The following is a 12,937-nucleotide window of genomic DNA, read 5'->3' on the forward strand; positions in this document are numbered from 1 at the left end:
CCTCTCCCTGCCCCTATGGGAGCTCAGACAAGTCAAAGTGGATGGCCCAAGACCAAGTGGGCAAGGATTCAATCCAACCCAGGTCCTCTGACCCCAAATTCTCCCACACTGATGGCTGCCAACGGGTCAAAGGCAATAAAGAGGGGCTTTGTGTTTGCATATGGGTTTGTCTGGATGCCTCAGAGGGTCCTTTTACATCTGAGATTCTGTGACTCTCTTACTGTGCCTGGATGGGTATCCCAACCCTTGCCCCATTCTCATGAAACATCCTGTCTCCTAAATGGGTTCTAGAGGTAACAGGGGATCCAGGAATCGGGACCAGATTCTAGTCTTGGCCCCATCCCTTCCTGGGAGAGTGAGTGACCTCGCCACCATCACGACCTCTCCGAGCCCAAGACCAGAGACGGTCAGAAGTGAAGAGGACCTTGTGCTTCGAGCAGCAATCCGGTTTTTTCTTTTTAAGCCCTTCCTCTCTGTATTAGTAACAACATTTACTATGTTGCAGGGGCACAAAGAAAGGGGCACAACAGGCAAAGGCTAAGTCTGAGCCAGATACAGGCAAATGGGAGGTAATTTAGGGGCAAAGTGCAAAGGTGTGTGTTGGGGGACAGGAAAGACTTTTTTTTTTTTTTAATTTTTTTAAACCCTTAACTTCTGTGTATTGACTTATAGGTGGAAGATTGGTAAGGGTGGGCAATGGGGGTCAAGTGACTTGCCCAGGGTCACACAGCTGGGAAGTGTCTGAGGCCGGATTTGAACCTAGGACATCCTGTCTTTAGGCCTGGCTCTCAATCCACTGAGCTACCCAGCTGCCCCATGAGTCTTGAGGATGGGAAAGCCAAAAGATGGAGGTAAGGAGGTAAAGCATTCCTGGTGGGAAGGGAGATGGTGAGTGCTGAGGCTCAGGCCTGGCTCTATTAAAAAATGTACATAAGGAGGCAGCTGGGTGACTCAGTGGATCGAGCCAGCCCTAGAAATTGGAGGTCCTGGGTTCAAATCTGGTCTCAGACACTTCCTAGCTATATGATACTGGGCAAGTCACTAACTCCCAACTGCCTAGCTCTTGCTGCCCTTCTATTTTAGAATTGATACTAAGACAGAAAAGGCTTTTTTTGTTTGTTTTTTTAAAGGCACAGCTAGGAGCTGGAGCCCCCTGGGTAGGGTGGGTGAGGGGCTGGCACGATTCAATTTTGACAAACAAGAAAAAAACATTTGATGAGACGACTTCCTTTTTCCTCGTTTGCCTGAATTTACTGGCAGCGAAACCAGTAGGGGAAGTAAGGAGGCAGGTGGTGCCTGGCTGTACAGGGGATGAGGAGCGCGCAAGGCCCTGGGGCCCAGCAAGAAAGGGTAGCGACAAGCCATGGGAACCCCCCGGGCCTCCTGCCCAACAACTGAGGCTTCGAAGGCCAAGGGCAGGCATCTTTCTTTATTCCTCGGCTCCCCTCTCCCCTGCCTTCCACAGGACCCAGGACTCAGGGCAGCGGCGGAGCGGGCCCATATCCCGCGGGGCCAGGGAGGGCAGAGGCCTCCCCGTGGCGGGCCTCAGCTAGCTCCAGAGTCGTCTCCCCGGACGGGAGGCTCAGTTGCTGCTCTCCAGATCCTTCTCGCTGTCCAAGGAGGGCAGCCTCCCGGGGGGGTGCAGCCCCATGATCATCTCCTGTTCCAGGATGTGGTCTCGGAGGCGCCGGATCTCCAGGCGCTGCATCTCTATGATTCTCTCCGTCTCTTCTTCCTCGTGCAGTCTCAAGATCCCCGTCGTGACGGGCTTCTCCGCGGTGGTTACCGCTAGAAGGCAAAGAGGCGGGAGAGACGGGGCTCCACGAGCCACCCTCGGGCCTAGCCGAGCCAGTGCTCCGATAACCCCACACAGGAGGCCCGGGGACCCGGCCCAGGGGACGCAGCTATGCGGGCCAGGCCCGAACCTCAGGCACGTTTAGGGGGGAGCCCTGAAATCACACGCACGAATGAGGCTGGGGGGGGGTCTAGAACGTGAGAGCCCTCGACAAAAGCGAGGGAGCTCCCAGGCTGGGCACCCCAGACACGAGACCCAGAGGCCCAGGACGTGAGGCAAAGGCACAAGGCCGGGGAAGGAGGCGAGGACATCCAGAAGAGCAGAACCGGGGATGGGATGGAGGCTCTAGAATATCAAACAAAGGGCTCCATCTGGGGATCCAGACCAAGACAGGGGGGCCCAGGGAGGCCCAGGGACTGTGTGTGTGTGTGTGTGTGTGTGTGTGTGTGTGTGTGTGTGTGTGTNTATATATATATGTGTGTGTGTGTGTGTGTGTGTGTGTGTGTGTGTGTGTGTGTGTGTCAGGAGGGCCGAGGGCCGGAACGCAGGGGCCTTTCCCCATTTCCTGCCTGGCTCAGCCTCCTGACGGGGATCCGGGGTGGAAGGGCCCTCTCGGGACCTCTGCTGGGCCGGGCCGAGGCTCCTCTGGCTCAGGCTCACCTGCTTCGGGCGTCTCCTGGTGTCGAAGCTTCTTGGTGAGTCTCAGGGCCGACTCGAGGTCGTGCACCTGCGTGCGGGTGATCTTTAGCTCCCTGCGCAGCTCGTTGATCTCCTTGATCAAGCTCACGTTTTCCTGCACAAGAGAAGGCGGCCACCCTTGCCAGCCCCTTCGGGACAGCGGGATCCCCCAGGAGGGGGACTTCAGGCTGACTCTTCCCTTGGAGAGGGGCAGGAGACGAGGGCCGTCTCGGCCCGGGGCGGCGGGGGGCAGCTCTCCCTCTTCATCGCCCAGGGCCACCGATGCCAGGCGTTGGCGCCGGCCGGTTCAGAGCGGGGCCCTGTGCCCGGGCAGCGGGTACCTGCATGATCCGGACGTTGTCGGAGCGGTGCAGCTCATTCTCCTTGAGCACCTTCTTCTTGAGCGTGGCCAGGTTCCTCTCCAGGTGCTCCCTCTGCCGGATGTACTCCTGCTGCAGGTCCGTGTCCACCCCCACGATCTCCACCTGCGAGGGGGGCAGCAGGGCAGGCCAGGTGGGTGGGGGGGCACCAGGCCGGTGGGGGCCGAGGAGGGGGCTCATGGGGTCCCACTCACCATGTCAGCCTGCTGGACGTACTTTTCAAAGAGGTTGCGGATCTTGTCCTTCAGCTGCCGGGGCTCCTGGATGAAGCCCACACAGTTGTGAAGGTCGATCTTAAACCGCTTGACCAGGGCTTCCATGTCCCGCTCCTGAAAGGAGCCCCAACTCAGCGGCTGGCCGGGGCGAGCAGATGCCCCTACCCTGGGCTCTGGCTGGGTCTGAGGACTCCCAATTCCCCTGCCTTTGCAGGGGCAGATGCGGCCTGGAGTCTGATGTCACAGGCACCCAAGGGTTGGGGAGCTCTGCTTCTGTGTCCCACCCAGCCCCCACCCTTCTCAGCGGGGAGTCAGGCAGTTGAGAGAGAGATCCTGCATCTGAGCCCTGCCGTGCCAGGACCAACTTCTGCCTATCTCTAGGTCAGGACTCTGGCCCTCGGGGCTGGGCCTCGGCTGGTACCTTCTGCCGCTCTCGGCGCATCTCCTGATCCGTAGCCCTGAGCTTCTGCCACAGCTCTGTGATGTTTAATTCCAGCTGGGTGTTCTGTTTGTGGAAGCGCTCTAACTCAGCCTCCATCTACAGAAAATAAGAAGGAAGGCCTCCAGTGAAGTGGCACAAGCTAGGGGGCGTTTATTCAGCATCCCCTATTCTGAGTAAGAGAAATACAAAGACAAAAGCAAGAGTCTGTGCCCTTGAGGAGCCTACATGGGGCAAAGGGAACAGGGAACAGGGAAGAGAAATGTATTTAGAAAATTAAACCCAAAGCAATTTGCCTTGAAGCAGGAAAGGCTTCCTGGATGAGGTGATGCCTAAATGAAGCTTCGAAGGGGTTCTAAGAACCAGTAAGGAAGGAGGGCATTCCAGGCAGCTATCCCAGCTGCCTGGGTAAAGGCATGGAGATGGGAGATGGGGTGCTGCAGTGTGTACTACACAGCAAGCAGGCCAGCTGGTTGAAACACAGAAGGTGCAAAGGAGATGAAACGCCAGTCAGACACTTCCTAGCTAGGTGACAATGGGCAAGTCACTTAACCCCTGTTGTCTAGTCCTTACCACTCTTCTGCCTTGGAACCAATACACAGGATTGATTCTAAGATGGAAGGTAAGAAGAGAGAAAAAAAAGAATGAATGAGTCAAAGACCAAATCATAGAAACAATAATTTCATTATAGAATGGCAAACAAAGAGACAATATACTAAAATTTATGGGATGCAGCCAAAGCTGAAATTTATATCTCTAATTGTTTAATTTAATAAAAGAGACAAAAGAACAGATCAATGAACTGGGAATACAACTAAAAAAACTAGAAAAAGGCCAAATAAAAAATCCCCAATACCAGATTGGAAATCTTTTTTTTTAATATTATCTTTTAATTAACTAAATTATATTAATGAAGAATAGTACTAACAAACAGGCTAACCCTATGAGTAGAAACCACTGGCTTATGCTACAATGGCCACCTCAGGAGAACCCTCAAGTATGGAGAAGTAAACAAGGTGTCTGCTCACTTCAACCTCCACCAAATAACTGACTCCAACCCTTCTCAACTGCCCCCTCACCCAAAGTTCTCCAGGGGGGTCCCCTGGAATTCTGGGTGAGGCTATCCCTGTACCTTTGCAGGGATTCCATGCTTTGCATCTCCACACAACAGTAAATCCTAAGAACATTTTTCCATGGTTACAGGATTCATGTTCTATCCCTCACCTCCTCCCATTCCCTCCTATAGCCGACGCACAATTCCACTGGGTTTTACATGTGTCATTGATCAAGACCTATTTCCATATTATTGATATTTACGCAAGGGTGCTCATTTTGAGTCAATATCCCTAATTATATCCCCATTCACCCATGGGATTAGGGAGTTGTTTTTCTTCTGTGTTTCTATCCCTATAGTTCTTCCTGAATGTGGATAGAGTTCTTTCTTTCTCATAGGTCCCTCATAGTTGTCCTGGATCACTGCATTGTTGCAAGTAGAGAAGTCCATCACATTCAATTTTACCACAGTGTATCAGTCTCTGTGTATAATGTTCTCCTGGTTCTGCTCCTTTCACTCTGCATCAATTCCTGGAGGTCATTCCAGTTCACATGGAATTCCTCCAGTTAATTATTCCTTTGAGCACAATAGTATTCCATCACCAACAGATACCACAATTTGTTCAGCCATTCCCCAACTGAAGGGCATACCCTTGTTTTCCAGTTTTTGGTTTTTTTTTTTTGCCACCACAAAGAGCACAGCATAAATATTTTTATACATATCTTTTCCCTTATGATCTCTTTGGGGTATAAACCCAGCAGTGCTATGGCTGGATCAAAGGGCAGGCAGGCAATCTTTTAGCACTCTTTGGGCATAGTTCCAAATTGCCATCCAGAATGGTTGGATCAATTCACAACGCCACCAGCAATGCATTAATGTCCCAATTTTGCCACAAACCCTCCAATATTCATTAATCTCCCCTACTATTATTTTAGCCATAGATTGGAAATCTTACAAGTCAAAGAAGAGATAAATAAAATGAAAAATAAAAAGACCACTGAACTAATAAATAAAGCTTGGAACTCCCCATCTTAGCCAGGATGGAAGTGCAGGGGCCACTCGGGGGTCTGAGCTCACTGATGACCAATGGGGGACCTTTGACCTGCCTCGATTTCAGCCTGGACTGGATGACCCTCCAATCAGTGTAGGCCACTGTAGCAGCCTAGATCAAGAAATTCCCCCATGGGCAGCCCGGTTCGTCAGGGGATAGCGTCAAGTTTGGAGGGGGGTGGTCCTGGGGTCAGATCTGGCCTCAGACACTCCCTAGTTGTGTGACCCTGGGCAAGTCTCTTAACCCCAAATGCCTAGCTCTTACTGCTCTTCTGCCATATATGGTATTTATTCTAAGAGGGAAGATAAAAGATTAAAAAAGCAAACAAACAAAAAAGGGACCCTCCCACCTCTGTTGCCCTGGCAGCTGGGATTCCAGGTGTGCCACCACACCCACCAAGCCATGCTATACGCTTAAAAAAATACCCAAACCTCTAATAAATTCCACACTTTCCTTTCCTAATCCTACTCCCAACTGCCAGTGACTAATAAGCAGTTATAACTAACAACGTCACTCCTTCCTCAATAAATTCCAATGGCTCCATATCATCTCCAAGATCAGATATAAGGTAATCTCTGACATTTAAAGTCCTTCATGATGAATCTCCTGACACTCTACACCCTGTGGATTCTACAGTCTGGGCACACTGGCTTCCTGGCTGGGCCTCTACTCCAACATTCCATTTCCCTCCTCTGGGCCTTTCTACTGGCTGAGCCCCATGCTTGGAGCACCCTTCCTCCTTATCTCAGACTCTTGTCTATACTGCCCTTCCTTTCTTTTTGTGCCTTCCCTTTGGGATTACTTCCATTTATATTGTGGATATTGTATGCCTGCTGTCTCTCCCTAGAGCATGAGGTGAGCTCCTCCAAGGCAGAGATTTTTTTCCCCCATTTTTCTTTTCCTTAGTACCTAGGACATTGTTTTTGTTTGATCGTTTCTGTTATGTCTTAACTTTTTGTGACTCCATTTGGGTTTTTCTTGGCAGAGATCCTGGGTGGTTTACCACTTCCTTTTCTAGTTCATTTGACAAATGAGGAAACTAAGGTCAACAGGGTGAAGGGACTTATCCAGGGTCACACAGCTAGTATCCAAGACTGCATTCAAACTCACAAAGATGAGTCTTCCTGACTCCAAGCCTGTACCACTTGGCTGCCCTATATGCCTGGCACATAGTAGAGGCTAAATAAATGCTAGTTCGAGGGGGCAGCTGGGTGGCTTAGTGATTAGAGAGCCAGACCTACAGATGGGAGGTCCTCGGCTCAGACCTGGCCTTAGATACTTGCTAGCTGTGTAACCATGGGCAAGTCACTTAACCCCAACAGCCCAGCCCTTACCACATTTCTGCCTTGGAGCTAATACTTCATATTGATTCTGAGACTAAAGGCAAAGATTTTTTTAACTGCTTGTTGATTGACTCTCAAAACTGCCCTGCTGGCTCGCGCTTTCTTCTGAACTTCTCTCTTCTCCCCAAAACAGAGAAAAGAAACCCCTCCTAACAAATAGGCCCCCAGTTTCCCGGAGTGGCTTCATCCCCAGAGGTCTGAATGTCTGTTCCTCCACCCCGCCTCTCCAGCAGATCTCGCAGGTCCTGTGAAGGTAGAGTCCCGGTTCTTCGCCTGGCTCGGGCCTTGCTGCTTTCTAAGTCTTCTTCTAGAGTCGTCATCTTCGTCTACATTGTTCTGCTGCTTCTGTTTCCTTCGCCCCAGCTGAGTGTGGGTTGGGAGCTGCACTGTGGGACTGCGTAGTCTGAAGGCGAAGTTCCTTCCAGTGTCTGTCCATCGGTCCAGGAGGCTGCCCCGGAAAGAGGAGGAGCAGAGGGAGCCGGCGTCTGGAAGGCAGCGGAGAAGCTTCTGAAGGAGGAGCACCTGCTCAGGTGGGCTTCAGGGCATTCGGGCTGGGGCAGGGAGGCGGCTTTCCGCTGTGGCTTTGCCCATTTCTTCTGCTGAGGACTGAGGACAAAAAGGACTGCAACCTACATGTACTATTGAAGCCACAACACCTCCTGACCCAGATGGCACACACAGGAAAGCTGGGGGTTCAGGGAGGGAGCCCCTGCATAGCTGCTCTGGCCCAGGCCTCCCAAAGTGCCGGGCCATGCATGGAGGCCCCTGATATGGAAGGGAGCACAGAAGAGGGGAGATGAGGCACAACAGTGAAGAAGAACAAATATTTGGATCTTTTTTAAAGGAAAGTAATAATAATACTTAGCATTTTCATATTTCATTTTATTAATCCTTACCTTCCATCTTGGAATCAATACTATGTATGGGTTCCAAGGCAGAAATGTGGTAAGGGCTGGGCCATTGGGGTTAGCACGGCTAGGAAAGATCTGAGGTCAGATTTGAACCCAGGACCTCCCAGTCTCTAGGCCTGGCTCTGGATCCACTGACCCAGCTGCCTCCCATTTACATATTTCAAAGTTTACAGAGCACTTTCTACATGCTGTCTCATTTGATCTTCCCTGAGGGTCAAGCCTGGGACATGGGTGCTAATATGGTCGTCATTTTTACACTGGAGGAAACCCAAACGGAGAAAGGTGGTTATTTGCTCAGGGTCACACCGCTGTGAAGGGTCCAAGGCAGAATTTGAAATCAGGTTTTCTTGACTTCAAGTTCAGTGTTCTAGCCACTCAAATCTCAAATCTTTGAGTTTAATCTGTGAGCTCAGAAAATTCTAGACCTGTTCATTAAAGAGATGGTTGGCTGAACATCCAGAAAGGGAAGTAATGATTGCAAAGAACCTGCTGGCTTCGTCAGGAACAGGTCATGCCAGACGGCAGATGATGAGGAGGGAGTCTACTTGAATTAACAAAGCTTTGGATAAAGCGCCTCACAGTATCTTGGTAGAGAAGACAGAGATGTGGAGGAGCCAATAATGCACTTGGATGGATCCAGAATGGGTGGGATGGTAGAACTCCGAGTCATTTTGTGAGCCCACTGCCAAGGAAAGGGAAAAGAGATGGGCGTAGAGGGCTCCAGGGATTGGGGCTGGCCCTATTTAAATTAATTAGCTAATTTAATAAGTAACAAGTTAATAATTAAATAAGTTAATAGTCAAACTGTTCACTATGAAACTATTTCTAAAAAATTTTAATGTTAAAAGTGGTAAACTACTTATAAAGATATTAATGGCCCCCATTAAGGCATAGATAATACATCTGCATTTGAGATTAAGTCAGAAGAGAAGCCCATCAGTCTGCCAGGATTCTTAAATGTCTGCTATGGGCCAGGTGCCATGCTATGTGCAGAGATACAAAGAAAGGAAAAACTGGTCTCCTTGAGGAGCCCACAGTCTCATGGAGGACACAAAACCATAAGAGTAATGAGGTGCAAATAAACTCTAAACAGGATAAATTGGAAGAGGAGGAAGGGGAGGAGGAGGGGAGGAGGCTCCCAGGAATACTTGGGCTGACCTCTTGCCCCTGAAGGCCAGTAAGTGTAAAAGGTGGATCAGCTTTGTTACTCCTGGCTCCAGGAAGCACAATGAGGACCGCCTGGGAAAGTTGTAGAGAGCCAGATCTTGGCTCTGTGTCATGAAAAGCTTCTCCATGAGGAAAGAGTTGCCTTGGAAAATGGCGGGGCTCATCCTCTCTTGAAGGCCTTCACCTAGAGGCAGTCCAGCCCACCCCCTGGGATCCCAGGTTTGGGGCCAGTCTGTGCCCAGAGGGAGGGCCTTGTCCCAGGTTGCTCAGGTAGTGAGAGTCAGAGGTGGAAAGGTTGGTGTGTCATAGGGAAGAATCTAAAGCTGACACTCAGTCAGAGCTCATCCCCACTGCTCAGAGACAAAGAAGCAGAAGGAAGAAGATGGAGACCGAGAATTCCAGGACATCAAAACCAAACCTGAGGGAAAACTTAGGGATGAAAAGGAAGCCAACACGTGGCTCAAAGGACGGGCATTCCGTGGAAGGTGAGGCCCCCTGTTCTGTGGTGAGGAGCTGAGAGGGGCAGAGAGCAGCTTCTGGCCCCAGGCAGAGCTGAGGAGGGACTGCAGGCTGAGCCAGTCAGGCAGGATCCCTTCCTACAAAGGTGCTGGGAGGCCCTGGGGAGTCTTGGCCAAACCCCTTCTCTGAGCATCTGCCTGGGGACGCTGAGGCCCTGATCCTGAAAGTGCTGGAGAGACGGACCTGCTGTTGGGCCTGAAAGAAACCCTCTGGACCCACCTGATGGAGTCACATAATTGCCTTTCTTGGCTGTGTTCTCCCCAGGGTGCAGGTACTGTCCCTCCAGCTGGGGGCTGCCATAGGGAGGGTAGGGGCCTGCCCAGAGAGGCAGCCCGTGAGGAGAGGGGAGCAGCTAACCTCCTGGATCTGCTCCTTCATGGCCTTGATCTCATTCTCCCTGGGCTCGATCTGCTTCTTCAGCTCCTTGATTTTGTAATCCAGCACAAACTTGAACTTCTCCAGCTCCTGGTTCTTTTTTTTCAGGTCATAGATTCTTCTTTCCTGAGGAGAAAAGTGTTGTAAAGACTCCTGTAAGGACTTGGGGAGCTGGGCACAGGGAGGAATCTAAGCCTTTCCCTTTCCCCTCTGCTCCCTGATCTGATTGGGCCTGGGACACCTTGGAGGGGAAGCTCATTTTTGGGGCTGGAGGTGAAGGGGCATGCTCTAGGGGCAGCCCCTTGGCCAGGGGCAATCAAGCTGAGGCCATGATGACGAATTTAGGTGCCCTCCCACTGCCCTCGTGGGCTGTGCCCCTGGAGCTAGGTGCTGGGGACAGCTGCTTGGGCACCTTGTCCTGGATTGTCTCGTCTCTCTCCTGAATCTCCCGTTTCAGGCCTTGGATATCCTTCTCCAGGGATTTGATGACACCTTGGAGTTTCAACTGCTCCACCTTCAGGGCCTCGATGTCCGTGCTCCGCTCCTCAATCTCCTTCTGCAAGCTGCTGAACTGAACCCCCCCACCAGGGGACAGTTGGTGACCTGCATCCCTGGGTGTCCCTAGTGGCTTCCTGCAAAGGGATGGCCCCGGAGCATCATGCCCACAGTGGCAGGACTCCAGGAAGTGGTGTGTGAATGCCAGGAGTGTCCGGGGGCTGGTGAGGATGAGGAATCCCTCCCAGCAGCCAGAAGTGGCCCAGGGATGTGGCCTGGTGATGGTGGGCTAGGGGCCTGCTGTCCTAGGACCAGCCCGGATGAGTTTGGGGGGCTCCTCACTGAGCTGGTTCTAGCAGCTTGTGGGAAGCCATTAAGAGAAACAATTTTGAATAGATATTTTTATCTGGACCCCATCAAAAGGTCAACACAGCCTGGCAGAGTTGTGTGTTAACCCTTCTGATAATCAGAGTGAGACTGAATTGGGCTATCTAAGATAAAAATCTGAGATTCCTTTTTTGATTCCTTTTTATGATTCACACCTTTTCTTATTAGAAAGCAATATAGTCTTCCTGGAAAGCTTTAAGCTCTTAGCAAACCATCAGTCAAGAGGTTAACATTCTTCTCTTTTGGTCAGGAATGCAGCTGCTTGGCAAGCCAAGGTTGAAACCTTAGGTTAGCAGGGGCATTTCGCCCCTGAGAGAAGTATTCCCAGACTTAGAATAAACTGCTTGGTCTCAAAAGTAATCAAGGCTGAAAAAGTCAGGGGCTTCCCGTCCTACCAAAATATTCCCACTTAGCTTGCTGATAACAAAGTAGCTGAAAGTTTAGCATTGAAGTTTCTAAAGCCTTTTGTATTGTCTGTTAAAAATGCAACTCTGGCAGCTGTGAGAACTTCCCCTGTGCTTTTGGGTGATCTTTTACTTCATATATAATAAACCTGTGACTCCATTGTACCTCGAAGCACTTTGAGCTAACAAGCCAATGCTTCTAATCTGTTTTGTTCTTTATATCCGAGGACCACCCTTGGCCACTCAGGAAACCCCTGGTGTATAGAGCAGTTCTCATGGACCATGGCTGAGGCCAAGTCCCAAGGACAGACTCCTGGATCCTTGCAGCATGGGTGGATCAGGTCACGTGGCACATTGAGATTACTGAGAGTCTCTGAAGCTCCCCCAGGACAAGCTGCTCTGGGCAGACAACGTGGGGCTCTGCTCTGGGCCCCCCCTTTTAGGAGGGAGATGCCACAAGATGAGGACTGGCAAGCTAGACTGAAAGAGGATGGGGGAAGGAGTCAGGTCTGTGTAGCCTGCAGCAGAGAAAGGGTTCTGGGCTGTTTGCCTTTGTCTCCAGGGTGCTTAAACAACATGCTGTGTTGGCCATGAATCAATGTTTGTGGAAGGAGTGGATGGAGAGGCTGGCCCGGGGTCATCCCCAGTGTGATGAGAAGGTTCAGGGGCCGCCAAGAGAAGGACAAAGGGACAAAGAAAGGGGAGCCGGGCTGGCGGGTCCCTCCTTGGCTGTCCTCCTGGACACGTCCTCTGGCTGGGCCAGAGGCTCCTCTCAGCCCCCCCTCAGCCCTCACCTTCTTCCGCATGATGCCTGTTTCTCCTTTGAGTCGCAAGTTGGCTTCTTTTTCATCCCGGAGCTTTTTCTCGTATTTGGTTTTGATGTCCTGGATTTCTCGGTCTTCGTCTTCTTCAATCTGTTTCTTTGTCTCTTCAAACTCTCGCAGTTGTTGCCTCGCATCATCCTGAGCCTGGCTCAGAGATTGGGGGTAGGGGGAGGACAGGAGGGATAAGGAGCCTCACCCTGCTCCCCGAGTGTGCCTGTGAGCAGGGGGCTCGAGCTTTGCCTTACTCCCTGGACGTGCTGGGAATGGGTAAGAGCCAGTAGGCAGGGAACCTGGGTTTTGAGGCGATGTGTGAGAGAGGTGATGTGTGAGAGAGGTGATGTGTGAGAGAGGCTCAGGCCTTTGGCTCCCTGTGTGCCAGGAAATGGCCTAAGGGTCACTGGACTCTACATGAAGGAAAGGGGGAGACGGAGCACCCCCATGGATGCTCCCTGGATGTGGGGCTGGGCCCTGCCTCCTGCCCACGGTGTCCTCATCCCCTCCCCTTGGCCAAGCCACCTGTGGCTGGGGATCCAGGCAATCAGCCATGTCAGCAAGCCACAGCCTTGCCCTGGGCCCTCCCGCACCTCCTCCAGCAGGCTGGTTTTCTCGTGGAGCTTGGCCTCGTAGTACTCGGTCAGCTCCTCCAGGGCCTGGCTCTTGGTCTCCTCATTGTCCCGCAGCTGTTTCTCGTATTCTTCTTGCATCCGCTGAGACTTGAGCTGCAGCTCCTGGTACTTCTCATATTCCAGCAGCAGCTTCTGATTGTTACAGCACTCTGGAAGGGATGGCGGCAGACACGGAGAGTGAGTGCAGCCCTGCTCGGGGGGCTGGGACTGGCTGCCAATGGCTGCCCCCCAAAGCCATCTCCTCCCAGAGAAAGGGCAGGGCCAAGGGAGGGGG

The 12,937-nt window shown here is 51.7% G+C and overlaps 1 protein-coding gene across 1 annotated transcript in view; it reads right to left on the reverse strand.

Moving 5' to 3' along the window:
* Nucleotides 1-1,159: 1,159 nt before the first annotated feature.
* Nucleotides 1,160-12,937, reverse strand: part of CFAP57 (cilia and flagella associated protein 57) — a 55,043-nt gene continuing 43,265 nt past the window's right edge. Inside the window, exons 15-23 of the mRNA XM_044677187.1 lie at nt 12,622-12,812; nt 12,008-12,181; nt 10,340-10,498; nt 9,910-10,053; nt 3,490-3,606; nt 3,048-3,182; nt 2,815-2,958; nt 2,456-2,588; nt 1,160-1,788 (exon numbers count right to left, since the gene is read on the reverse strand). Of these exons, the coding sequence (XP_044533122.1) occupies nt 1,583-1,788; nt 2,456-2,588; nt 2,815-2,958; nt 3,048-3,182; nt 3,490-3,606; nt 9,910-10,053; nt 10,340-10,498; nt 12,008-12,181; nt 12,622-12,812 (1,403 nt within the window). The 3' untranslated portion in view covers nt 1,160-1,582. The remainder of the gene's footprint in view (nt 1,789-2,455; nt 2,589-2,814; nt 2,959-3,047; nt 3,183-3,489; nt 3,607-9,909; nt 10,054-10,339; nt 10,499-12,007; nt 12,182-12,621; nt 12,813-12,937) is intronic.

This window comes from Gracilinanus agilis, chromosome 4, assembly GCF_016433145.1.
Source record: "Gracilinanus agilis isolate LMUSP501 chromosome 4, AgileGrace, whole genome shotgun sequence".
In the NCBI taxonomy this organism is placed as follows: Eukaryota; Metazoa; Chordata; class Mammalia; order Didelphimorphia; family Didelphidae; genus Gracilinanus; species Gracilinanus agilis.